The sequence below is a fragment of the Rhipicephalus sanguineus genome, unplaced genomic scaffold (genome assembly GCF_013339695.2).
Source record: "Rhipicephalus sanguineus isolate Rsan-2018 unplaced genomic scaffold, BIME_Rsan_1.4 Seq1143, whole genome shotgun sequence".
Classification (NCBI taxonomy): domain Eukaryota; kingdom Metazoa; phylum Arthropoda; class Arachnida; order Ixodida; family Ixodidae; genus Rhipicephalus; species Rhipicephalus sanguineus.
In genome coordinates this window covers 32,238-60,001 of record NW_023614398.1, presented here as the reverse complement: position 1 = coordinate 60,001, position 27,764 = coordinate 32,238, and the positions used below count along the sequence as shown (strand labels likewise).

General features: G+C 46.5%; 1 protein-coding gene across 1 annotated transcript in view; it reads left to right on the top strand.

The window, feature by feature from the left end:
• The first annotated feature begins 6 nt into the window (after positions 1-6).
• LOC119376282 (UV excision repair protein RAD23 homolog B) overlaps positions 7-27,764 on the top strand; it is a 31,451-nt gene continuing 3,693 nt past the window's right edge. The window contains exons 1-2 of the mRNA XM_037646183.2: positions 7-24; positions 13,310-13,396. Coding sequence (XP_037502111.1) covers positions 16-24; positions 13,310-13,396 — 96 coding nt within the window. The 5' untranslated portion in view covers positions 7-15. The remainder of the gene's footprint in view (positions 25-13,309; positions 13,397-27,764) is intronic.

Genomic DNA, 27,764 nt, shown 5'->3' with positions numbered 1-27,764 from the left:
CCTCAGTTCCAGCAGATGCGACAGGTGAGAACACCCAAGTGATAAGGGTATGTGAATACCAAAGAGTAACTTTCTAATCTGATGAAACATAAAAAATTTTGTATTCCCCGGTTTTACGACAACACGCATTTTACAATGAATCGGTTTGTTCTTGGCAAAACCCCCATAGAAATAATGTAAAACCCTTGATTACACGTCGAAATTTTACGCCGACCCCGCATTGTAAGATGACTCTGATACCGCCCCAGAAAAATAGTCACCTTTTTTTAATCTAACGCCCACCAGATATTCGCAGGTGCAAAAGAAAAACTTATGTGCCCCCTAGGTTGACGATCAGGAAAAAAAAGAGTATTCTCCTGGCAGTTCATTTTCTTCTCTGATCCAGTTTTCCTAGCTTTTAGATCACTTCTAGATATGCCTCAATTGTGGGCATTTCCCAGGGCTGTCACATAGACAAGCTTGATCTACACGGAGTAGCTTCAGCTGGTCGACAAGGTCATCTTCAAGATCCAGATATTTTCACATTTTCAGCCTGTGGGCATGGTCTCCTGGTTCACATGCAGCTGAAGATCTCCCCCCCTTTGTTTGTGAGACTCGTAGTCGCAGGCCTTGAGCACGCAAGAGGACGCGACGCAGTTACCTTCAGTGGGCAAACTAACTTTCCCTTGATATGAGCGTTTATAGCATCGGCACGTCACCAATTGCACTTCCCAAGGGGACAAATATAAGTTCAGTCACGCACAAAATCACGAACTTGCAACTGGGATGGTGATGACTAGAGGCCAGATTTTTAGGCATTTAAAAAGCTCGTTTTAGGCAGCAAAAATAGGCAGGCAAAACAACATTTTAGGCCTCCAATATTGTAAATACAGTCGCCGACCGATAAATCGGACATCGATAATTCGGACATGCTCGGTAATTCGGACAGTCGCGTGACACCGCTGATGATCCCATAGAAGTAATGTGTAAAGACTACCGATATTTCGTACAGCTGCGAGATCTACATTCGATAATCTGGACGCTGTCCGAGGACTGTCGCGCACGCCGAATCGCCAGCCATTATCTCCTCCGGCACCTGTACCATACAAAGTATGGCCTCAGAGATCAAAACGAAAGCTAATTGGTGATCTATGAAGCTTTATTTCGATCACGACTTTATTGCCTCAGAGATTTGTGATTGGAAATGCCGATCTTGGAGGCACTGGTCAACTGTGAGAAATCGTATTGACATCGCGAACATGCTACATTCCGGTTCCTGTATCCCTGCCCTGCACCGCTATCGCCGCCATTCTGTCGAATGCATCTGCGTGTAAAGCGTTCTGCGCGCGCGCGCGCTCATTTTTATCTTGAGACTTGCTTTATATTACGCTCTGCTGTCTCAAAAGATCCGAGTTAAATGGCGCCAACGGTGCCCTCACAGCCAGCGCTGAAGGCCGCGCCGACGACAACGAAACGCAGCAGATACAGTCAACTGCCGATTTTTCAGACGCCCGATTTTCCGAACATGCTCGAAAATTCGGACACTTTTGCGGCACCTTCACCAGCCCCATAGACGTCAGCGTATAAGAACATCCGAAATTTCGAACGCTGAAACTTTTTGATGTCTGATTTTTCGGACTTTCTGCCCAAATTGTGGTTCCAAAAGGCCCTAATTAAAGCCCCCACCTCTGCCGCATCTACAGTAAAAGCTCGTTAATTCGGATTTCTAGGGACCGGAAAAAATGTCCGAATTAACCGAATGTCCGAATTATCGAATGGCCGAAATAAACACAATAGATGCACGAGTTTTTTCAACATACCTTTACTTAACAAAGTAATCGCGGATGCTTGTCTGTTTTCGAGCAGAAATTCGCGCGGACACAATTTTTCTGAGCCCTTCAAGGTGCTCAGCAGCTCGCATGATGTCTGCAGTACCGCAAAAGTTTCACCCGTCATCCACGCTTTTCGGTTGGCACGGTAATCCACGGGAAGATTGTTGGTGTTCTTAAAGCAGCGTGGCTTTTGAACCTTTCCGATAACGAGAAGCGGCAAGCGCTCTGTTCCCGTCACGTTGGGGGATTAAAAGTACGGTTACTCGTTACTTGCTTCTTGCCGCCGATTGAAGGATCCCCTTTCATCACTCTTCATCACTTCTTGTCGGGAGAGCCCGTTATTCAGAGCACGCAAAATTTCTACTTTGGTGGTGAAGTCCTTGGCCTCGTACTTGCGCCGCTTCGCCGGCGTTGCCATCGGCGGAGAGTGCGGTCGCACGAGAAGTCAGCACAAAAGCACCAGCAACGATCAAGCTAAAGGAGCCGTACTGAAACGTTCATCGATAAATCGGCGATCAACGATGCAGCACACCAACGGGAACAAAGCAACAAAACCCACACGCGAAAAAAAGGCGTTTAACCAGTCTCAATCCAAGCCAAGTCGATAATTGATGTCCATGGCGATGCTGCGTTTAAGCTTCACTTTTGTTCCGAATTGTTCTTTTTTCGTTTCGAGCCTCGCCAGCGGCCCGAAAGTCGCCGAATTATCCGATTTGCGGTCAAATCTGTCCGAAATAACGAGCGCCCAGTCTCATAGAGTGATGCGTATATTTACAGGGACCAGATGACGTGTCCGAATTAACCGATTTTCCGAATTAACGAGAGTCGAATTAACGAGCTTTTACTGTATCATCTCGTAGGTTCGAACCAGCGCTTTCACGAGTAGATCTGTTTGCGACAGTAGCAAAGTTTGAAAGTCAGCTTTGCCGCAAGTGTTATGGGGAGATGCAGACCAGAATTCAAAGGGGCCGCTATCACGGCGCTGTGCGGCGATGTCTTACGGATAAGCAGCAGAAATGCCCGAAGGCATGATGGCGGCAGGTGGCAAATGCGCCAGTACTGCTTAATCATGGACAACCCTTACGATAAGCATCTTCAGTTAACTGCTCGGTAGTGCATGTGGCCTAGCACAGTTGCATGTGTACTGCACGCATTTAATAGGCGAGAACCCAAGCATGCCGCGCTGCCATTCATGCTGCCTCTTTGTGCGAGACCGCTAAGTGCGCCGCAGAGACGGGTTGCTTTCACAAATGAAACCGCTCGCTATTGGCGCGCGTGTTTGGTCAGGAACAAAGGGGGCATCACGAATCCTTTCACGACAAATGAGGGAGTGAGTACTCGTGTGTGAGTAGACGTGAGTGAGTACTCGTGTGTGAGTAGACGTGAGTGTGAATGTGAGTGAGCACTCATGTGTGGGAGTAGACATGTGTGTGAATGTGAGTGAACACTTATGTGTATGAGTAGGCGTGAGTTTGAACGTGAGTGAGTACTCATGAGTGTGAGTAGACGTGAGTAGGAACGTGAGTGAGCACTTATGTGTGTAAGTCATGGTCTACCTCATGGTCTTCATGGCTTCATGGTCTACTTGAAATTTTGTTTTGCTTGCCATACTTTTCAAAATTGAAATACAGTAAAACCTCGGTAATTTGTACTCGGTTAATTGGGAATCCCGGATAATTTGTATTATTTGCGCGGTCCAAATTTTTACATGTAAATTTAACAGGATAATTGGTGGCGGCCAGTCTGCGACTCCCGGTTAATTGGCACACTTGGCCGCGACTTCCAAGATATGGAAAGGGTGTTGCGAATCTCGGAGGCTGTAACTAAAACATGCATTTTTTTTTTGATGTACGGATCTCGAAGGCCATGTTTTTTTTACCGGAAATACGTCGTAGACGCCATGTTTTAGCAATTGCCAGGCGGCGATGCGTGCGGTTGCGATCATGATCATCATCATCTCAACAGCGATGTTAGCCACTCTAGCGAAGTGAATGTTTTGTGGAGTCTTTGTGCCATTTGGATGTCGGCTGGCGAGCATTGTGCGATTCGGTGCGACTGCTCCATTTGTCTCCTGTCTCCGCTTGAGTGTCTTCCCTGTGAATTAGTGATTGAGGTGTGCTTGGAAGGAAGATGCCGAAGTACAAGAGCTTGTCCCTGCACGAAAAGGTGTGCTTAATTGAAGAGGCCAGCAAGTCGACGGCTGTCGAAAACGGCTCTCGCCGAAAAGCACCACGTGCCTCTGTCAACGCTGTGCAACATCATCAAGAATAAGGAGAAAATTCTCGATGCTTACAGCAAGACGCACTCGTCAAAGCGTACACGAGTACGCCCGCCTACGTACGCCGACGTTGAAGCAGCTCTGATCGAATGGCTGCAGAAAGCCACTGCAGCACACCTTCCTGTGAATGGGACCATATTGCGTGAGAAGGCCAACCAGCTGGCGCTGCAACTTGGACATTCTGAGTTTAAATGCAGCAATCGGATGGTTTTGCCGATTTAAGGAGCGCAACAACCTGACATTCGTGACTGTTTGTGGCGAGAGTGGCAGCGCGGATCAGTCTGTTGTCGACGGCTGGAAGCAGCACACCTTGGCTCCACTACTCGCCAAGTACGAAGCAGCAGATGTTTACAACCTTGATGAACTGCTCTGTTCTACAAAATGTTGCCTACGAAGACGTTCGCATTGAAGGAGGCAGACATTAAGGGGCGGAAACAGAACAAAGATAGAATCACTGTTTTGTTTGGTGCAAGCATGTGCGGTGAGCACAAGCTGCCACTGCTTGTTATTGGGAAGACAGAAAAGCCTCGTTGTTTCAAAAATGCACGACTGCCATCCAAGGATGACCTGATCTATAAAAACAACAAGAAAGCTTGGATGACGGCTGCACTCTTTGAAGAATACGTGCGGCACCTTGACCGCAAGTTTGCGGCCGCAGGGCGCAGCGTTTTGTTCGTCGTCGATAATTGCCCAGCTCACGGCGACATTCAGAACCTGCAGGCAATCAGGCTGGTCTTTCTACCCCCGAACACGACGTCGCTATCGCAGCCGATGGACCAGGGCGTCATACACCATACCAGGAAAATATATCGCTACAATCTGTCGAAGCGAATGCTCTTTTGCTATGACAAGGAAAGGAGTATAACATTGACCTCCTCGGTGGTATTTGCCTCATTGTTCACGCATGGAGGCAGGTGGAGGCCACCGTTATTCGACGGTGGTTTTGAGCACGCCGGTTTTGTGAAAGAAGAGGCAACCTCCGCTGAGTTTGCTGTCAACCGCTGTCACTTGCCCGTTTGATGAAGAAGGGGAGACTCTCTGCGCTCGATATGAGGCTTGCACGCGGACGAGGAGTGCACTCCAATCGGATTCTCCGAGTACGCAAATGTCGAGTGCACAGTGCAGACGTGTTACGCCGACATCGACAGCGAGATAGCTGCGAGATCGACCGATTCGGCCTCTAATGTGACAGCGATGACGAGCCCTACCGAGCACCCCCTTTGGCGGATGTCATCGATGCCTTGAGTGTTGTGCGCAGCTTCGTCGAGTGCAACGGCGGCGAGGCTGAGATGCTGCGCCTCATTGACAGGCTGGAAAATATGACTTTCAGTGCTGGGAACTACCGAACGCGTCAGTCACGCATGGAGGAATTTTTCTCCAAGTAGGCTGACTTGCCACAATAAAGGTGTGACTTCCGTACATCACGTTTTCTGGCTGATTTCTTTGATTTCGCGTTGTTTCGGATAATTGGGAATCCCGCTTAATCGGGATATTTTTCTCAGTCCCGAGGCCTTCGAATTAACGAGGTTTTACTGTACTAGATCTGTTAGAGCCTTCCTTTAAAAAGGGCTGTACCATAATGCCTTATTATGTAAGTGATATGCTTTGAGGAAAATGTGCTTTTAAGGGGGGACGCGGCTTTGGCATCGCGAATTTGGCCAAAAATAGATTTTTTGAAAATCTTTTTCACATTTCCGTGACCCCTTTTCTATCTAATTTCGAAGTTTCGTCCCTGAAAACGGCGTAAAAATGACGTAAAAAATGTTTATCAAAGTTAGGTTGGCGATGAATTTCACGGAAATTGCGAAAAAAACTGCGTTTTTTCGAGCCACGATATCTCCGCATCCACGTAACCTAGCGCCGCCATCTTTGTTTCTATGGATAGCGCGATTCTTCCGTTTCAAATTTTGCGCCTCGGCCGGCTGAACCAGGCAAGAACAAGCGCACAGCAAGCCAAAGTTTAAAGGTATCACGACAGTTTCTGATTGGCGACGCTGCGTCACGTGACTGTACGGCGGCTCCGCATTGGTTGCCTGTGTGGTCGCTTGTAGCAATCGGCGCAAAGGTCGTCTGCTCTATGCGTCGACAGCGCTGACGGGCCGCTTACTGCGTTGTGTTTTCAACTCGTCGCGGCGTGGTTTCGAGATCGCATCACGCTGCGATAAGGCCGGTGCTCGTGAAAGGAGGGAAAAACGTTGTCCAGTTTGGCACATCGCGGTCCTGCATGTGATCATGGACCGCCGATCGTTCAAGAAGAAACGCAATGACTGCGCAGCGATTTGGTGCTCGTAAGCCGAAGCCGCCGATCGTGAAAAAGAAATTCAGTTCCGGCGACTTCTGCGAGCAGCGACGGCAGGGTGCGCACGACGAGGACTCGCAGCCGAGCACAAGCACGCACGGAGCGTCGTCCGCGAGCATCGACGAAACAGTGCTTTGTGCCGTCGGTGGAAACATCCGTTTGTCGTTCCACTCAGGCTGCAGACATCGCGGATGCTAAGCCTAGCACTTCGCGCGAGGATGTAGACGTCGCGGATGTTCAGCCGAGCACTTCGCGCGAGGATGCAGACATCGCGGGTGCCAAGCACTTCGCGCGGGGATGCGAGGCCGTCTACAGCACCACCAGTAGCACGATTCGGGCCCGATTACAGCCTCGTTTCGTGTCAGCGGAGGCATCTCGTGAACGCGCTGCGGCTGTTCAGGAGTCCCTAAGAGCAGTGTCTGCGACGGAGCGCAAGATGTTACTGATGGACCAAGGGGACAAGAGTGACATCGAAGCGGAAGACGAAGATGAGTTTTTGCTCGTGCAACGCGCGGCCCTGAATGGTCAGTTTGGCGGTGCCCTGTGCCTGCAGTGCAAAGAGCCGGGGCTCAAGATGAAGCACGGAACTAAGCACAGGTTAGCGGTAAAGATGGTGCTCACCTGCACTACTTGCGGCGCGGACGCGAAAGATGCGTGGTCGTCGCGCGACTGGAAAACAGCAAGTTATTTGAAGTCAATATTCGGGCCATGCAAGCTATAAAACGATTGGAAAGGGATCAGCTGCGCTCAGCGATTTTGGTCTGTGATGAATGTATCACATAGGGGAATTCACCACAAGACCTCCATGCCTACACCCAATTTTGCACATCTCTTGGTCTCCAACCTGGACTCCATGCGCTTCGTAGAGCAGCCGAAAAAGATGTCATGCGGAAAAAAAAGGCTGCGAAAGCTCATCAGGCTAAACGTTAGATGGCCAAGCGACGACGCACTGCAAAGGACACTAAAGACTACAACCCTGGCGCCTATTAGGCATGTAAACGTGATGCAAAAACTTTGAACCTCGTTTTCTCAATACTGTTTCTTTGGCATGTGCTCAGCTCGTGGAGCAGATACCTTCGCGACTACAGTAAAAGCTTGTTAATTCGGATTTCACGGGACCGGAAAAAATGTCCCGAATTAACTGAATGCCGAATTAACGAATGAACAGGAAAAACAACATTAAAATCAAGTTGGAGAAGCATACCTTTATTTGCTGAAGTATTTTGTAATGGTCGTCTGCGTTTTCACGCAGATTCCGGCTTGCATTACAATTTTTCTTAACTTTTCCAAATGGCCAACAGCACGCAAACTGTCGGAAGTGCTCAGGCAAACGCCCTCTAATATCAAAAGCGCCTCCGAGACTTCCCGTGAGGTGCGATGAGGTCGCGACATCATTAATAATTTCTTGATCGGGCAGGAGCCAGTCGTGGCGACACATCATCAATCGCGATGTAGTCCTGAAGGGTCATATCTGTGGGAAGGACAGCATCGAAGGTCGGGCAGTCACCGTCGGTGGACTCGGCTGACACCTCGTCGATGCCACCGTCGGCTACTGCCGCATGCTCGGGCCTCACATGTAAACACGGTCACAACGGGAAAAAACAAGAACTCCGCAAGAAGAGACGGTGCCGACACAACACAAGGGAAAATGGCGTCGGAGGCGTAGTGCATAGAGTTTCCTAAAATTGTATACTCGCGGACAACTTGGCAACGAAGGGAAAGCTACGGGGGCGGAGCGTCTGCACATGTACTGCTACGCGAAGTAGTCAAAGCAGTCTGGTTTGGCGCGCGTCTCGTAACGCCGTGGAAAGTGATGGCTAGCGTTGCATTTTGACGCAAACGCTGCTTAGCGTCTAAGGTCTAAGCGTCTAAGAAAATGAAGGAGTATTTTGTATATCTCACGCAGGAAATACGGACGCAATTGTGGGACTACATTCATTAGCGGTAGGATACGTGCATTGTGGCTCTGTAACATTCGCTTCATTGCCAAGAAAAGTTGTCCGCGAGTATAGGAAACTGCGTAGTGAAGCGAAGAAAGAAGACGCCGACGTTCGGTGACGCTGCGATCGCCCCTACTAGTTGATGACGATGGCGATGTCACTCAAGTTTCGGTTTCGCCCCAGTGGTGCCAGCGCTGCTTTACCACACATTTGTGTAGCGGCAGCCGTCAGAATTAAGCGGTGCGGAGCCCAATTCTGACGAATTAACGAAGGTTTGGTCCCATAGATTAACATGCACTTTGGCCGGGACCAATAGAGCCGTCCGAATTATCCGAATTTCCGAATTAACGGGTGTCGAATTAACGAGCTTTTACTGTACTTGACAGATTTTGATTCCGTTTTTTTTTTTTGTAATGCTCCTTGAACTGTGCTTCAGGGGGCTGCGTTCTTATTTTTTTAATTTAGTCTTTTAAAAATTTTTGGTAAGGTTTCTTGTTTGTAGTGCAAATGTGCTCATTGAAGTATCAGTGGAGAAAACATGAACTACATTTTTTAGTGTTGCAAAACAATTATTTTGAAAATGCAGCCCCCTCCAGTACACATTCGCCTCTGCATAGTGTTTACCAACTTTTTATGTCATTTTTTAAACTCTCCAGCCGCTCCACGAGGTCCAGTAATGAAATTATTAGTTTCTCAGGAAGTTTTCGTGATATCATCGTGAAATGTTTATGGAAGCATTATGAGGTCATTTTTAGTCTTTGTGCCAATTTTCATCAAGATCTACCCAGAAACAAGAAAGTTCGTTCCGAAAGGCACGTCCCCCCTTAACTCTTTTGCTACGGACCCATAGGCCATCGGACACGGAGTTTCGATGATTTCAAATCTCCCGCAAAAATTGAAAACTCGCGCTTTACGGGCACCTAACGCCATCTAGCCTAAGCTTGGCCAACTAACTTTCCACTCTAACCTTCTTTGTTTACATTGCGCCCGCGGAGTCCGCTCCCACGAGCGCACTTTGAACGGGAATGCGGTTTCGTTTTACGTGAGAATGGCCCCGGCCCATCCCCAGCCGCGCGCTGCGACAGCCGATTGCTGTTGCAAGCACTTCGGCTGCTTCTAGCGATGATTTTTTCGATCCTAGTAGTGAAGACGACTCGAGTGACGATGTGGAAGCTTCAGATTCCAGTTCGGACGATGACACTCCAGATCAGACGCCTCAGACTTCGACAAGTACCGTATTTACTCGAATCTAACGCGCACCTTTTTTTCGGCAAAACGAGTCGAAAAATCGCATGCGCATTAGAATCGAGTACCGAAAAAAAAAAAAAAAAGAAACTCCGTTATCGTATTGCCATCGGCATTTCTAAATGGCCGCCTCCTACGCGCCTCGGCCATTTCTGTCATTGTTTCAGTTCGTACGTGTGCTGAGGAGTTTGTCATCCCGTTCTACATTCGCATCGGTGGCATGGAAGTGCCCACTCCAAATACTCGATGAGTGCACCACGATGTCGCATTTCAAAGAAAAGTTATTACATGTGCAGAGACGGACGGAAATCGGGCCGCATCGCGGTCGTTCGAAGTTGCCGAAACGTGCGTGCGAGACTGGCGCAAACAGAAGCAGAAGATTGTTTTACAGCAAAGCTTCACGAAAAAGTTTTCTGTGTACAAAAGCAGGGCCGGTTTGCCGAAATCGAAGAGCGTTGACAGCGACAAGGAGTGTCCGACAGCGACGAAGAGCTGATCCATTATGCGACTCGTATCGCCGCCGTAGTGGGTGACAGTTTTCAGCGGCAAGGCCCGCCGTTTGACTTTTGTGTTTCTTTTTTTTGAAACTTTAGTTCTTTAAAAGCCAAATACTGTTTCTTCTGAATGTGCGAAGGTGGACTCCTCGGACTTCTTTTGTTCATTTCTCTCATGAAAAATGGGTGCGCGTTAGAATCGATGTTGTACTTTTTTTTTTTTTTGGTCGCGGAAAACGGGTGCGCGTTACAATCGAGGGCGCGGTAGAATCGAGTAAATACGGTACTACCAGGTAAGGTTCGTTTTTGACTTCGCGCTGCATATAAAAAAAAACGCACTGATATTTGACGACTACGGTATCCTTTCTTTGCTTAGGGTCTCAACAACCTACGGCAAGGATGTTTTGCCAAATGCAGCACGCCGTATGAGATTTTCACCCACAAGACAGCGTGGTGCTCATGTTGCAGCAGCGCTACGGAGTGACGTGCGTCGCTTCTCAAGGGCGCTTGATTTTTCCTTTTGTTTTTTTACGACAGAAGTGATCCAGAAGTTATGTGACAACACAAACAAGTATGCCTGGATGCATATTTGGACAGACAAACGTACGCTCGCCGGGACGGCTCCTGGGAAGAGGTAATGCCACTTGAGATGCTGAGGTTCATCGGACTTATCCTCTACATGGGTGTTGTTGATGTACCACGGCTCCACATGTACTGGTGGACGACGGGAATATTTTCAGGCCTTTTCCCACCAAATATTATGAAACGGGACCGATTCTTTGTGTTGTTATCTTTCCTAAGTGTAGGGGACCCGGAAGATCTTGCAGCTGCAGCATCTGATGGGAAGACTTGGAGGGTGTCATGGCTCCTCAGACACATAAATCTGCAGTCACGAAGTTTGTTTCAACCACGGCGCAACCTTGCGGTGGATGAACGCATGGTTAAAATCAAAAGCCAGGTCAGGAATCAGGCAGTACATTCGGGACCAAAGTGACGAAATTTGGATATAAGCTGTGGGTGCTGGCGGATTCGAATACCGGCTATACAATTATTTTTTTTGTGTACACTGGGAAAACGAGAGGTACCAGGACCCCACGGATTAGCGTTTGACGTAGTGACTCGGCTCAGCACAGAGTATCTCCATCAGGGATATAAAATTTTTATGGATACTTTTATACATCGGCAAAACTTTTCGAACACCCTCCTTGAGCACAAGACGCTTGCCTGCGGGACCACTCGCAAAGATCGTCGGGGCTTCCCAAAAGAATTGAAGGATGCTACGTGGGAACGAAGGGCGCAGCGTGGGGACGTTCGCTGGATTCGGGAAGGCAACATCCTTTTCATGCAATGGAAGGACGACGTTCTGTGTGTCTGATGAGCACGATGCACACAGCAAATAAGCATGTTGTTGCAAAAAGGAGAGAGAAAAGGGGGGGCCAGTGGGTTGTGAATACCATAAATAAGCCCCTCCTTGTTCATGAGTACAACACCGGAATGCTCGGCGTGGATAAATCAGATCAGATAATTGCCACGTACAACGTACTCAGAAAGTGCGTACGTTGGTGGAAAACCCTGTTTTTTCATGCTGTGGACATTGCATGCGTAAACAGTTTTATTTTGTTTCAGGAACACCAAAAAGATAATCCAAATGTCGAAGAACTTTTCAGAAACAGGAACTTTGACCAATTGGCGTTCAGGGAAGAACTGATTCAACAGATACACTGAAACCTCGTTATAACAAAGTCGCATTTGACACGAAAATAACTTCGCTATACCCGAAAATTCGTTATAAGCATACATTCAAACCACTGTAGCTATTACCAGGGCTGTTCTTCATTTACTTCGTTATAACCGATAATTCGTTGTATCCGTGTTCGTTATATCGAGGTTTGAGTGTATTTCAATACGATGAAGTTTCTCAAGGACACGCCCCTTTCTCACCCCCCTTCTCACCTCTAGATCCTGTTCGGCACCAGCCGAAAAGAATGGAAAAGAGAAGGAACTGCAAGCTCTGCTACGAAAAAACAAAAACGCAAAACAGAACAAACGTATTCTGCTCGACCTGCAAAATTTACCTTTGCTTCCTGCCTTCCCGAGACTGTTTTGCCGAGTGGCACAGTCGTCGGAGCCAGTAGGTTGATGGGCCGAAAGAAATTGTTGACATGCTGCACTGGATTTGTGTTTATACTAGAATGATAGCTAAGAGAACTAGTAACAATTTGTACATTTCAGATTTCTCAAAAATAATTTTTTCACTCTCTACATTCACCATTTTGTGAAGTGCTTGTATAACTTTTTGTACGTTTTTTGTTATTTGACAATTAAATTCTCCAATTCTGTAAGTCTCATACCAAAGTGTTTTATATGTATAAAAGGCCGAATCAATAAGCTACCATTTCATATATTGCAATGCTATATGTGCCTTTTTTTTCAAGAGAAATGAATTTTATTGTGAAAGCACCAAAAAAGTGCCGTTTTTCCGCCGTAGCGAAAGAGTTAAACGGGCTATTATGCGGTTAGAATACAGAAATATCGCTGCGAGTATGAACGCTCTAATTCTATACAAATGGTAATGGAATGTCCACCATTATCTCTCTTGTGAAGCATAAAGAACATTCGCTTTTGTGCACTCAGCAGCCCATCGAGAAAGTGGTGAAATACTTGTCAGAAAACACTGCCAAATGGCTCCTGTGAACAAGTCAGCCGAACATTATAGTGCAGCATGCACAGGTAATTTTTACATTTCAAAGACAGATAAAACTCGCTTGTTCATCTGTCCACAAATTATGCCATGGACTGGCTTGACTTCGGCACAAGCAGCAGGGCACAGCCATTGGCTGGTTTGAGCATTCTTTGCTGCATAGCTGCTGCGACTGCCACTGAATGCCACCATGTACATGCGCCATGCCCTGAAGTTCTAGAATGACATTAGTATTACACCGTGATCACGCGGAAAGTGGGTTGACCCATTTAAAAAAAGAATTGCTCAAGGTCATGATGCGCATTGCCATAGCTTCTTGCCCCTTTGTCATCCTCCCACCCCCCGTGTGGCTCTCCGTGAGCTCGAAGGACAAAAGTAGAGAGAAAGCGCTTGAGGCGTTCAGCGAATCTCCAAGCGATTCAATAAACTCTGATAGTGAGGTTATTCATTGATTACTGGAAAAGTGTTGCAGTGATGAGAACATGCTAATGTATGTTGGGTGAGTGGCTTGACATGCCGTGTACACTGGTGCTTGTTGCAGGTGATTCAGCAGAACCCGCAGCTGCTCAATGCAGTGTTACAGCAGCTTGGCCAGACTAACCCCCAGCTCCTGCAGCTCATCTCCAGGGCAAGTTTGCTTCCTCTTCTTCGGCCTGCTTTGCAGATTGTAGACAATGCATAGCTGTAGACTGATTTCTGTAGCAGCAATTGAAGTTGGAGGCAAAGCACTATATCACGTGCAAGCTTGTCAAAGGGGCCACTTTTCAAGCGTTTTATTTGTGGGTTGTGTAGACTGATAGCTGGGGATAATCTTAGCATTGGTCAAAGCACCGATATCAATAGACCGCATCAGCGCATAGTCGTGCTTATCATAACTATTGCAGCTGGAAATCACTGAGCAGAGTGCAGGCCTTTGATTGGATCAATCACGGCATTGCCACAAAAAATCCAATTCTTATTGGGTTTTGTTTTTCTTTTGCATGCTTTTTTAACTGAATGCCAAATAGACACTGTTGCAGCATAAAAGATAGACACCAAATAGATGCCGTCGCAGCATGACTACAAAACACGATGGAGGCGGCGCTGGCTGCTTTTGCTTGTTGCTTGTATGGGTCGGATGACTATATACAATGACGAAAAGCTTCTCTTCTTGCTTGTGTATGTTCACGAGCTGCCTTGCTTCGCACATGTGGTACACTCTTGATTGTTGTTAAAGCAGTGCAACTATCCCCCCCATTGAGTTCGAGCTTTTATTTGCTGTACTTTTTATACTATTGCGAACGGATAGTGTCGGGCAACTTTTTTTGCCTGTGGTCTCCGAACATAGAAAAATGCTTGCGCGAGGTTTGTCATTATGCAAAACCTTTTCTGCTTTGCCCGTGTACTCTGCTGAGCAGGCTCATATTGTATGTGTTATGCACTCATGAGTGCTACGGTGTTCAGAAGGTGAATCTTTTTCACCCTGACGCGCTGTTATTGTCTCATCCTTTTTCTTGAAGTGCAGAGCCACATTGTTCGTTGCTATGGTAACGGCATGATGGCAGCGCTGGATGTAACAGGCAACAGTGGTGTGCAAGCTTCCCTTACATATGACCTTTCAGCTCATTCCATTTGTGGTGCCTTGCTACGCCAGTGGCAAGTAAAATGTAATGTTACGAAAATAGAGTTGAGGGTAGGCATTTTTTCCCTGTATTTTGAATTCTCTAGATGTAATAATTTCGGACTGCATGTTGCTATCGCTGCCGTTCTTGCCTGCATTAATCTTTCCATCCTTCAGTCTATGCAACCCGCATGTCAAAAATGGGGGCTCGAATAGTGTTTGTTTATTTATTTAAAAAGTCCTTACAGGCCTCGTTAGAGGCATTGAGTCAGAGGGGCATCACAATAATAAATGATCATGCATAATGAATACGTAATATCATACAGGATGAAATGGCTGCATGCATACACATAACTTCATGAAACATATTACGTAACAATAATTGTAGAGGCCACGTGATTACTAGAGTGAGAACAAAGGAAGTAGCGCACTTTCTGTGTATAGTCGTACCTTTGTATAGACACCCCTACGTCACTCTGTCAACATGGCGTGCGCACAGGGGGGGTAGGGGGGGGCGGCAGCCCCCCCTAATCACCTAAGAGGGGGGGGGCGCAAAATCTGCCGCTGTACATTGACCCTTGTAGTCACTTAAGTGTGGGGGGGGGGGGGTGCGAAATCTGCCCCATACATTGACTTAGTAGTGTGTGGGGCGCTGCGATGAACCTTTGCCCCCCCTAATGGGGAACCTGCGCACGCCTATGTCTGTCAACATGATAAAACACGACACACGCAGAGTACATTTATTGCAAAATGCGTAGTCATGCACGGCGTTGAATATCTGTGAGCAGCAGTATAAAACTTGTAAATAACGCTGGTCTTGAGGCACAGAAAACCCTGGATTTGAAGCTACATCCTCCGACGACGCACTGTCAAAGTTCTTCCGCCTCGGTTGCAGCATTGCGGGTTACCGTTTTCAGCCTCTGAGTAACTTTTTTACGCGGTGTTGGAAGTACCTTGGAGCACATCGTTTGCGTTGCCTTTATGGCATTATGAGGCTTGGTGGGGACACATCAACCACGATCACGCTGCATGTTTGACACCTACACACATGCATACAAAACATAAATGGCGACCGGAAGCCAGAAGCTGCGACTACTGCAGGACTGGAGCGACGGCTCATGCAGAAGTTGATGATGATGATAACAAAGTGGTACTTTCGTTATTTTAATTGGCATTGCGGGCACTACAACGTTACAATGAAACATTGCGGTGCCCTTTTTTATTTATTGCCTCAGTTCTGTGGGCTTAACGATTCGTTTAAGAACAAACAATTAGAACAGTACAATAGTGCACGTGACGGTGGTGGCTTTCAGTGCGGCCGTAATCTCTGTGGTAGCTGACATCTAAGACTACACCCACTTGCTTCATTGTTATAACAAGGTTTTCTTTTTGCGAATGCTCTCGCGCTCAGTTTATGTACTCACAAATAGAATATCAGCATATTGATCTCGTAGAAGCGCATGACTTTTTGCGTATATAAGACGCACCAGCGTAAATATTGGAAAAGAAGTGTCTTATAACTGGAAACTATGGTAGGTTCAATGTATTATCAGTGATGTGATAGCTGCACCAATTGCGCCAAACTGCTCCAAAAGATCAATCTTGCTACATCCTGCTACATTTTGACTATTCTGCGCCAAACGTGGCGTTTTCGTATTTCGAAAATGAGACTAATCTCCCCAGGTCGAAACGCCCTAGCATGCACGTATCCTCAGGTGCACACACCACGCTACAGTGGCTGTGAGTGCGCATAGATTAAGGAAAACGTGCTTGCTTGTGCAGTGCTGGTCGGACCATCTTTCTATCTATTACACCATAGACTGCATATAATGTAAGTCGCTCGCCAGAGGAAGCGAATAGAGGCACTATAACCAAAAAACATTTTTTTTTTCAAAGACTGCACATGCTCGAGAAGTGAGGAACAGGCAGCCGCGCCATTCCAAGAATCAAGTTGTGCGATTGGGGTGTAAATTCTCATTCCCTTAAATTTGCAAATGTTGAAAGGTTAATGTTCACAGACCTGCTGTGCCGACAAAGTGAACGCAGGAAAGAAAGCGCTGTAGCAGAAAGTTGCCGACTAGCTTTTCAGAGCTCCTTTCATGAGCCGAATTTCCTTACGGAATGGCAACCGAATTTCTGTATACTTTCAATTTCCCAGGCGCGATGTCAAAAGCAGTGGCGACCGCGAACCACCACTCGAGTGTTGCACATGGACGCCCTCGTTTTCATTGACGATGCGAGTCGCTGCTTTCAAAATCAGAAGTTGTTTCCCATCCATCAACCTCTTTCAGAATGTACCACTGCAAAGCTTTTCATTGACTCTGCACCAAACTGCACATCTGCGGCGGCTACCGATGAGGCAGTTACGCGGTCAGCGTTCATTAGGCCTAGCCTGCATGTTTTGCAACTTGGCATGCAACCCCGCAAAGCTTGCCCTAGACAACGTGAGATCGGGCACAGAAGAGATCACACTCACGAGCTCAACCAAGGGCAGCGCGCATCAACCAAGTTTGTGTTCGCGGTCAGGAGAACAGCCACAACAACTACCTTGCATAAGCCTACCAAGCTTGTAAGTCTGCCTGCTGGGTGACAAAGGCGGAAAGCCTGCATCGCAAAGGCTTTACGTTTGCGGAACACAATCTTCACTGATCGTGGAATTGAGGTCGCACGCGCGATATCTCCACTTTACGACGACATTACTATTTTCTGGACCAAAAAACGAAAAGCCAAACAGCGGTACCGTGCACTTGACGGGGCACCCGTTTGGTGCGGAGTGTGCGCACGGAACGCATGGCAAGCAGCCGGAGCAAAGACTTTTCCTAGACAACCCTTCCTCACACCGTGCGCCTGCGACACCACCAACGCACCCTTTTTGTCTTCTTTTTTTCCCCCTCTGCGCTGATCGTTAGTTCACTCCGCGTCCCCTCCTCCTTTGTGACGCCTTCGTCGCTGTCTCTTCTTGGCCAGTGTACCACCGTTGAGAAACACTGTCGTTACCTTGCTTATCTGAGCCGCACTATACCGGCCTTTCATATCTGGGGCTGCGCAGTAAGCAGTATCTGTATACATGGGTTCTATGGGGAGGATAAACAGGGGTAAGAAAAGACAGCATTATAGCCGGTCCTGCACTTAGGGAATCCAAGCTCAAGTTTACGGCGCGATGCCAGCGCCGTGCTGCGGCTCTGGAGAGAAGCTCTGGCGCGCAGCCGACTCAGCCTGTTTGTCGGTGCGAGGAACTGGGGAGCCGTACCGACGGCTTGGCACGCTGAACCGAGAGGCCTTGCTGTGCGAAGCTCCATTTTCGCGTTGGCAGAAGCGGAAGCATGGTCCGAAGTATTGCTGTGTCGTGGCCTGCCACAACAGTGCAGACGACACCAAGGCACCGAGTCAGGTGTGAAACTGTGTCGGTTTACAGCACGTCACTCGAGAAATAAAGGCGACAAGCGTGGATCACCGCAGTAAGGGGAATGAAGTATGTCCTAGCTGACAGCACTGTCTCGCCTCCTATTTTGGCTGTCTGAGTTCATCGCGTTCGTTCGTTTCGGCTAACCCGAATCGGTATGTAACACGGCGCATGCACGCAGCGACTACAATAATGATTACTCACTGTCTTCTCGCATTGGGAAGTCCACTTGTCGGTTGTAGGTAAAACAACTTTGTGTTTTGATTCCCCGCGTTCGTGACACCTACCCGTCGTTATTGAACATTCGCACTCGTGTTATACTGTTAGCATTGCGCGGTTGGTTGAATTCAACTGAACTCGGCACATTGTCAAAAGTTCAGAGCCTGCAATTTACGCATCGGGAAGGCTGCTTTACCACGCTGGAACGGATGTCTTGTGCATTTCCAGTAAACTGACATCGTTCTGCTGGTTTAACTTTGTTTTTGTCACTTTAATAGGGTGATATATATTTAAGCCGCTAAATATAACTGGCACCTAATATATGCTTTGCAAGTGCCACCTTGCAGTAGCCACCTTCTGACTTTGTGCGATTTTCTAGCCGCATTCGCGCAGCAGGTCTTGTATGCCTGTAAGTTGATATCCTCGTAAAAAGATAGTGCAAGCACAGCAAGCAGTGCAAGCATGGCAAACGAGGCAAGCAGTTCATCTTGCTTCACAGTGGTTAAAGCTCAGCTAGCTACCTCGCGTCTTAATCGGCGGGTGATGCTGTAGCAGTACGGAGGACCTGACTCTAACCTTCTTGGGAAAAAGTGCCATGGCCGTATAATTTCTTTTTTTGCGCACACCGCAAACGTTTGTTCATGAAAGTACACGGCTGCTACTGCTAGCACGCCATATCACAACAATCACACGATTCATAGTCCACAACGCAGAACATCGATAGCATGCACGACTTCATTTCGGAGTGCATATGGGCCACTATATGGAGTGCATATGGACATTTGAAAGGAAAATAAAACTTCACTTCAAAAAAGAAAGTGCAATCGCCTTACTGGTCAGTGTGAACTGATGCAGTTGAAAGTGAGCGATGTCTCTCGGCAGATGGGCATCCTGTGAACAAAGTTCAACGTGTCACGTGGGTTGGTGTGAAATAACCACGTTTTGAGACAGTCTTTGAAAAATAAATGTGCTTTTTCAAGCCTCCGCTGGCCTCACGTTAAATTGACGGTCTTCTTTTCTCTGGACGCAAGAAAAGTCGCCCCTCACGTTACATTTGTGGTTTTATTTTTTTCTTCCTGGATTCAATGAAAAGTTCGCTAAAGAGATTGTAGTCAGAATGGGCGCCACGCAAGAACTAGTGAGTTGGTATGTTTATGTATGTTACCAAATAAACACGGCTTAAGTTCAGTGCTTGTGCTGTCTACGTCTCTGTCTTGTGCCCCCGTTTTTATGCGCTGCTCATTCATAGTGAATCTCCTCAGTTGTTTAAATGGGATACTGGCAACTGCAGTCTCAATGAACGCATGAGTCTCGGAGATTTTGCGTGCGATTCTTGTACGTTCATTATGGTGGTACATGCAAAATCTGGTTTGCAGTTGTTGCAGGTTGACACATGCAGTGCGAGATTGCTTCCTTGGCTGACAAGACGTGTTTGGGCAATTTTGTTCGTACTTGATGTGAAACAAATGAGTGCTGAGAAACGGTAACATAAACAACAGGCACACAGGACAGGCACTCAACTTTCAAATGAGGTTTATTGAAAAAATATGAAAATTTATAACTGCAACCAGCAAGGGCGATAACATTCGTGATGCATCCACCGATAACAAAAGTGCCAATGCCACGACCTCACCATAAACACCACATCATGGCCATGCACCAATTCAGAGTCAGCTGCCTAGCACCCAAAGCGATAAAAAATCGTCCAACATTATAGCACCACCTGACTCTTGCATTAAACGTGCTTACGGTGACGCGTGCACAAATTCACTAAAGCCGAAACATCGATAACTCGAAAGGAGGCAAGCGCATCGAGACCGAACAAGCCATCAAAGAAAACAGCCTACTGACGCAGAAAGCAAACAACCCACCAGTCAAGAAAATTGGGCTATAACATCAGTAAAGGTACTGAAAAGCCGCGAAATAAAGCACAGAACTGCTGCAAAAGACACGTGCCACATGTGTCTTTGCGCCGTGCAGTGAGAAGCCAACACATGCGCATTTCTCGAGCGCACGGCGGTTAATTATTCGGAGGCAATTCTATAGTGCCCGGTCGCAGTTTCGGTTTCAGAGTGTGCAGAGTGAGGCGGTACCTAAAGTGGTTTTCATGTCAACGTAGCTGGCTACGGGAGTGCACTAAACCGCATGCATATGAGCACCACATAAAACAACTCATTTCTGCAAAGGCTTCCTGGGTGGGTCTATAATCCCCGCTAGGATGTTGTAAATATGCGTGACTCCCCAAAAATGCACTGCCGACCAAGCCAAGATCGTCAGCCTTTGTACCCCCGTCCAAGTCCATAAAGGAGGTGGCCCCTCGTTCTCTTGAAAAGGTCTGCTTGGAAAGAGCACTGGCAGGGATCATGGAAGCCAACACAGACCCGTGATGCAGGAGACTGGTGGTTATTTAGCTTAAAACCAAGTTGCTGTCAATGTTGTGAGGTGGGGCGTTTTGCATGCAGTTGCGCGACACACACTTTAAAATTGATTTCAAATATGTTCCAAGCTATATTAGCCGTTGGTATTTTGTAGATGATGTGTGTTTCCACACAAATATATCCCACAAGTTATCTTGCTTTCAAAATTTTGTCAGTACTCCTTTAAGTACCGTATGTACTCACCAATGATAAACTTTTTTTTTTTTCAGAAATGTTGACGCATGCATAGAGGTACGATCGTTAAGCGGGGTATATTTTCGGCAAAATGTAGCTGCTGCATGAAACGCACACTGGCCTTTTATTTTCTCTCATTCTAGACTGCCCTCTCACTTTTATCTTGTGGTGACGACAGTGAGAACTGTCATCACCACAAGATTTGTTGTCAGGGCCAGCAGTGTCATTTCTGGGGGCACCATCGCAAAGTGTGCAGCATTGCTGGTGCATTTTAGTCACACCCAATCAGCACAATGTGGTTTTTGAGCTCCTGGATGCCTAACTTCTAACTTAATGCCGCTAGGACCACTGAGGCCGTATGCATTAAAGGGACACTAAAGGCAAATAACAATTTATGTCAGAGTGAAAGCTCAATATATGATGTCTAAAACGGCAATATTATCAATAGCAGTGCTCTACTTAACGAGAAATTAAGCTAAATGTATCACACGATGAGCACCACGAGCGGCACATTTTGAAAATGATTCCGATGACGTATGAGAGTCTGCCTACAATTAATCACTAGTAATCAAACTAGCAGCAATAAAAAAGAACTTCCGTGCACCAAGAGATGTAATAAATGCTGTTTGTTCATTCTGTTTGATTCATGAAAAAAAGAACTTCTTTCGCGTAGCCATGGGGAACGGGCGCGTGGTTCAAAGGTTCCGTATTCGCCGAACTGCGCTTCGCCCAGCGCCCTGCTCGCTCACGCAGTCGCGCCTCAGTGGTAGTTTCGGTATCGCGTACTGCCGCGCGTGTTTTGCACGCTTGTGAAGGTCGCTCTGACAGGAAGTTCAACAGAATGCCGCATGCATGTGATGTTGTCGGATGCCCAAATGGCGCACCGGCCGCCAGTAAACGCCGCTCAGTAAAGGTGGGCAACGTTGGGCACGGCAGCAGTGTCGTGTGAAAGACTGATTCAGGCGGTGATTTGAAGTGCGCTAACGCGATGCGGACCACTACACGTGATTTTATTTCAAAATAAGCGCTTCCTTGACATAAAAGTAGCACTACGAGGTTTCTGGACCGCTATTTCAACAATCAATGTCGACTTAATATTTGCCTTTAGTGTCCCTTTAAGGTTACTTGCTTGAATTAAGTGGGCAGAACATATACGCGACTTTGTCATGGAAGTCAAGTTGTCTCTCCTGAACGGCTGCAATCTGATGCTCTTTCAGGTAACTGAATTTTTCACTTGCGAGAGCATCCTAACGCTACAGAGCAATGCCCGAGTATCAAACGCTTCGTTGGAATCGTTGTAACCACAAAAAACTGATACAAGCACTGAAGGCCGGAAGATAGCCGGAGGCTAGCTATAATAGGTCATCAGGACTTGACATAGAAATGAGACGTAGTGCTGCGAGAGCCCTAAATGAACCGAGTCTTTATTTTTCCCGTGTCCCCATCTTCCAGTCTACAGGCCTGACGCGCCTACACACAAAGCAACGGCGCTGCGTGAGGTCGCTTCGTGTTAGCTATTAACATTGTGAAAAAAACATCGCAAAACAAGTAGCAGCATCCTGCAAAGCATACAAAAACAAGCATAAACCAGAAGTTTTCTAGGGTATGTTTTCATTGAAGGTGCAGTGTTGTCAGAGAGCAGCCAGCGCTGGCAAACCGTCTTGATGTTATCTTTCCCACCATTTCTAATGTCATGTACTTTGCCCAAGTCTCGGGATGTGATGGAACATTGCAGGGTGATGCGCACCCAGCACTCACCCTTCCTTGTTCCAGTCTTCTGTTGCACTGTGTTCCTTCCAATGTTACCCACACGGCCAAGCTTATACACTAGGCTTTGGAATGTATTTACTTTTTTGTTTCTCTCTTAAGGCTCTGCATGTCCTATTTCTGTGCTCCTTGAAGGTGTTCATTATATGGATGCTACTTCTGTTTGGGAATTACGCCAACATTTCTCTGTGAATCTGTTGAAAGGATGCTATACATTTATTTATGGCGCAGTGCTTGAAACAAGAAGAAGGACAGAAAAAAAAGAGACAGATGAGCGCCAAACTACCACTGTTTATTGACAGCAAAGGTTGCAAACCAAGAAAAAACTTCCATGCATGCGCAGATGCTTGACATTAAACACATCATCACAAAAGCTGTCTATTAACCCTTTGAGGGTCGAATTTTTTCGCGAAATCCAGTCCAAAAATGTGTAATTTTTTTATTGCTGAAATAAATTCTCAGACGATTCTATTTAAGAAAAAATTGTCTAAAATTTTCTTTCGTGACCGTAAAGTGACAAAAAAATCAGTTGTGTTGTTACATACATATGGTTTATTCGTAGTAAAATCAAGCAGAATCCTAAAAAAAGAAAAGAACTTCACAGTTTTTATGAATAAAAATTATGCATTGTATTAAACATAGCTCACAAACATCAAAAATAAGCACACCAGGTACGTTTCCGGTTAAAAACGCTCGTGCTCTAACACTAAAATCTTTTGAGCGTGTGATAGTCCTTTGAAGCATGGCTCCCCGCGCGCGTTCAGAATGTCGCTCCTTGATCGTCATCGAGTCTGACTCGTCAAAAAATCCTCGTCTGACGAACTGAAATCCAATTAAATCAGATTCTGATTCGGCACTTGGGGAATGTCCGCATCGGAAGAATCGCTGCTCGAACTCACCGGCACAGCGCAACCGCGCGCGTAAGCGAACTGCGTCAGTGAGCGCACTGCAGAAACTATGGTTGTGCGCCCGTCCGGAAAGCAAAACGAGTGAAAAGCTACAGTAATACTTCGTCTTATCGCCAACAAGACGTAGTTAGTTTTTCCGAGACCCCAAAACAGGAAACGCCATCACGGCGGCGTCGTTTGTGTAATTTAGCGCCGCAAGGAAACAGATGTAATCACGCGCCGGGGGCAATAAACGAGAGAGTAACAAGCGGTCACCCTTTGAGAGATTAGAAACCAAACAGCCATCAGCTTTGCGGTGCAAGAAGCGAAAACCACCCGAACGAAACCGAAACCAGCCGGACCGCGTGCGCGCGTTCTGATGCGAGACTGCAAGCCGCTGCGCCTCTTTGGAAAGAAAAAAAAAGACGCAGAGACATTGGTGCATTAAAAAATTACACATATTCCCGAAGCGTGGCAGCACATTCCAAGCAAGAGAAATGGGAGAAGGCGCGCGTTTGAAACCAAACCGCGCTGCGGGCGCCCTCGGTTGCGCAAGCGATAGCCGCGCGCGGCGCGCCATTTTGCGAAGCATAAAAAAAGCAACAACGGAGAGATATCGGCGCATGAAAAAAATTCCACGTATTCCCGAAGCGTGGCAGCACATGCCAAGCAAGAGAAATCATCGAAAAAGGCGCGCACTTTAAACCAGCTGCGCTGCGAACGCGCTCGGATGGGCAAGCGATAGGCGGCGCGCCGTTTTGAGAAGCGAAAAAAAAAAATACAGCGGAGAGACATCGGTGCATGAAAAAAATTCCACGTATACCCGAAGGTGGCAGCACAGGCCAAACAAAGAAATGATCGAAAAAGGCGCGCGTTTTAAAAATAACGCTATGACGTACATGTACGACGAAAACCCTTTGGTACCAGGCAGCTTCTGCCGTACATGTACGGCGAAAACCCTGAAGGGGTTAAAAGAATATAACTCAGATCCGTATAGCACAGTAGATGTGTCACTGACACACGCAGAGGAACCCTTCGCACTAATGTTAAACGCTTCTAATAGTTTCCCTCTCCCTTTGATCTCTGCTCTTGCCAATAACTTGCGTGAAATGTGAGATGGATCTGAGTTATCCTTTTCAATAGAGAGCTTTCGTGATGACTTGTTTGACGTCACGCATCAGCGCATGCTCGGAAGCTTTCTTGGTTTGCAGCCTTTACTGTCAATAAACAGTTCGTAGCTTGGCGCTCATCTGTCTCTGTCCCCTTCATGTTTCAAGCATTGCACCAGAAATAACATGCATAGGGGTGATTCCACATAAGATCGAACAAACGATGGCTGGTCGACCTCTGAAATTTATTTCAGAATTTTATATATTATTGCTGATGAGTGGAAGAAAAGATCCGCAATTTGTTTTGCCGCCGAAAATTTTTTCGAAGCACAGGAAATCAATACTGACAAAGAGGTGGAGTGGAGCGCTCATCCGCTCTGCTGTTATGGCCAACTTTCGTTATGAATTGCACAAAATATATTAAAGTTAGGCAGCTGAAATTTCTTTAACTAAATATATGCATGTTTTTGCTTCTGCTCAGGTATTTTTAGTTTTTATGTGTAGTGTAGATGTTTTTATTAAAAACCTCAAAATTGGCCCAGGAAACGTTATTTTCTTTACTTTGAAGGTCTTTGTCTCAAAAATGCCTTGTAGCAGAGCGACAAAAATTCCACATTACATTCTTCGCATGCTTATCTACCAAATTGCCGAATCTTATGTTTATATAACTTTTCGGTAAAGAGATATGATCAGGCTAAGTTCTAGAAAACACCGAACAATGGAAACTTCTGACGACAATTAAAAAAAAACATTTCTTATATTTCTTAAATTTTGTCCACTTATTCTTGTCCACATCAGCTTTCACAATCATTGAAAACATGTTGCATAATGTCGTCGCACTAATAGTTACTGCCCCTCCAATGAGACCCTTAGGCAAGGATTGGCAATAGCGACTTCCTGCCCAGCAACTGCCCAGGCAGGATTGAATTTATTTTTATTAAAAGACCAGCAGGTACCGAAAAAGGTGTCGCCGGCACTAAAGACGTTAATTTTGAAATTATTTGGTCACTGCAGCAGCCACGAGCGCGGGGCTACCGAGCAGGCGCACGCGCACCCGAGATGCTCGTTGTAAGAGACTGCGCAGTGAGAGCTCGTTTTTCGCGTCCTCAGACCGATTAAGTTCGAAACAGCAACACCTCTCGGGTGACTTGAATGCACGTGCACTGGAGCTTCGCTATTCTATCCGCCCTCTGTTCGCATCGCAGCTAGGTGCTGATAACATGGCGGAGATGGAAGCAAGAGGAAACTATAATAGAGCTATGAGCGCTCGCTTCACGCACACTGCTGCCAGAGAAACTGCGCTGAGCCAGTTGCAATCAGTGGAAAGCATGAACGTGGCGCTCCAGAGGCAAAGCAACGTATGGAATGTCAAAGGAAAGAAAAGCAAAACTATCGGTAACCGGATGTGCTTGCTTATCTTAGATGTCGGCAGCAGACAGCCTGAACTGGCCGCGCGTTCGGTGCGCTGTTCACACTTCATTCGGCGCGGATAGTTCTTGTGCTTTGCTCTTACTCTACTCCTCCTGTGCGTCTCATGACGAGAAAGTATAGCTCTGAATGAGTCTATTGTGGAGACTACCTTTCGAAGCACAAGAAGCTTAAAAAGGAGTATTGACACGAGTTTTTAAAAAAGTTCGCTTTGTTGCTCTAAATAAAAATATTGGTGTCGAGAAACCTAAAACGACTATTGTGGTGCCTGGGAATGCATCGTATATGTTTTAATTAGCGCCTCCTTAAAAAGACACTTTCGGTTTCGATATCGAGGGGGTGGCTTCTCAGTGTCGTTTCATAGCAGTGTGACATCAAGGAGATACAGAAACTCTCGACGTACTAGCGGCAAATCCGTCATCTGCTCGTGGTGCACATAAACAACGATGAGTGAATTGTCGTCCAGTGACCCTGACAGTGATTTCTACGTTTTAGGCTGCCTGCAGGACGCAGAACACGCAAACTCGGGGGAACTGTCTTGACTCGTCGGTATAATGTCCTTGCAGTGGGGCTGGCTTGCAGATGCTCAGAGACGAAAACTTCAAAGTCAAATTAAAATATTTTATACGTGTTCTCCGACTCCAGTGTGTGGACAGTGTTGAAACTGCATACCAACGAAGCAAAAAATGTCCCTTTTGCAATGTCTCAAAATCGTGTCAGTACTCCTTTAATTATTGCAAAGAGGCCGAAATTTCGCAGAGTTACCGACCTAGACATAAATGCTTTGAAGGAACGTTTAACGCCCGAAAGATCAGTGACTGTTGGTGAGACGGACTACTTGTGCTACGCGTGCTTTTGCTACCACTGCAATGAAATATCTTCACGGAACGCACTGTATAACGATGACATTCTTGTGCCCCCTGAAAAAGAAATCGTCGCAATTAACCAGATCACTGCGACTACCGGTGCACGTGCGTTCAAGTCACCCGAGAGGCGTTGCTGTTTCGAACTCATTCGGTCTGAGGACGCGAAAACGAGCTCTCACTGCGCCGTCTCTTACAGCGAGCATCTCGGGTGCGCGCGCCTGCTCGGTAGCCCCACTCTCGTGGCTGCTGCAGTGACCAAATAATTTCAAAATTAAAGTCTTCAGTGCCGGCGACACCTTTTTCGGTACCTGCTGGTCTTTTAATAAAAATAAATTCAATCCTGCCTGCATTTTATACACTTGCTGGGCAAGAAGTCGCTATTGCCAATCCTTGCCTAAGGGTCTCATTGGAGGGGCAGTAACTATTAGTGCGACGACATTATGCAACATGTTTTCAATGATTGTGAAAGCTGATGTGGACGAGAATAAGTGGACAAAGTTTAAGAAATATAAAAAATGTTTTTTTTTTTTAATTGTCAGAAATTTCCATTGTTCAGTGTTTTCTTGAACTTAGCCCGATCATATCTCTTTACCGAAAAGTTATATAAATATAAGATTTGGCAGTTTGGTAGATAAGCATGCGAAGAACGTAATGCGGAATTTTTGTCGCTCTGCTACAAGGCTTTTTTGAGATAAAGACCTTCAAAGTAAAGAAAATAACGTTTCCTGGGTCAATTCTGAGGTTTTTATAAAAACATCTACACTACACATAAAACTAAAAATACCTGAGCAGAAGCAAAAACATGCATATATTTAGTTAAAGAAATTTCAACTACCTAACTTTAATATATTTTGTGCAATTCATAACGAAAGTTGGCCAAAACAGCAGACCGGATGAGCGCTCCACTCCACCCCTTCGTCATTATTGATTTCCTGTGCTTCGAAAAAATTTTTGGCGGCAAAACAAATTGCGGATCTCTTCTTTCCACTCACAGGCAATAATATATAAAATTCTGAAATAAATTTAAGAGGTCGACCAGCCATCGTTTGTTCGATCTTACGTGGAATCACCCATAGCAAACTTATACTACACCAACTCGCCCAAG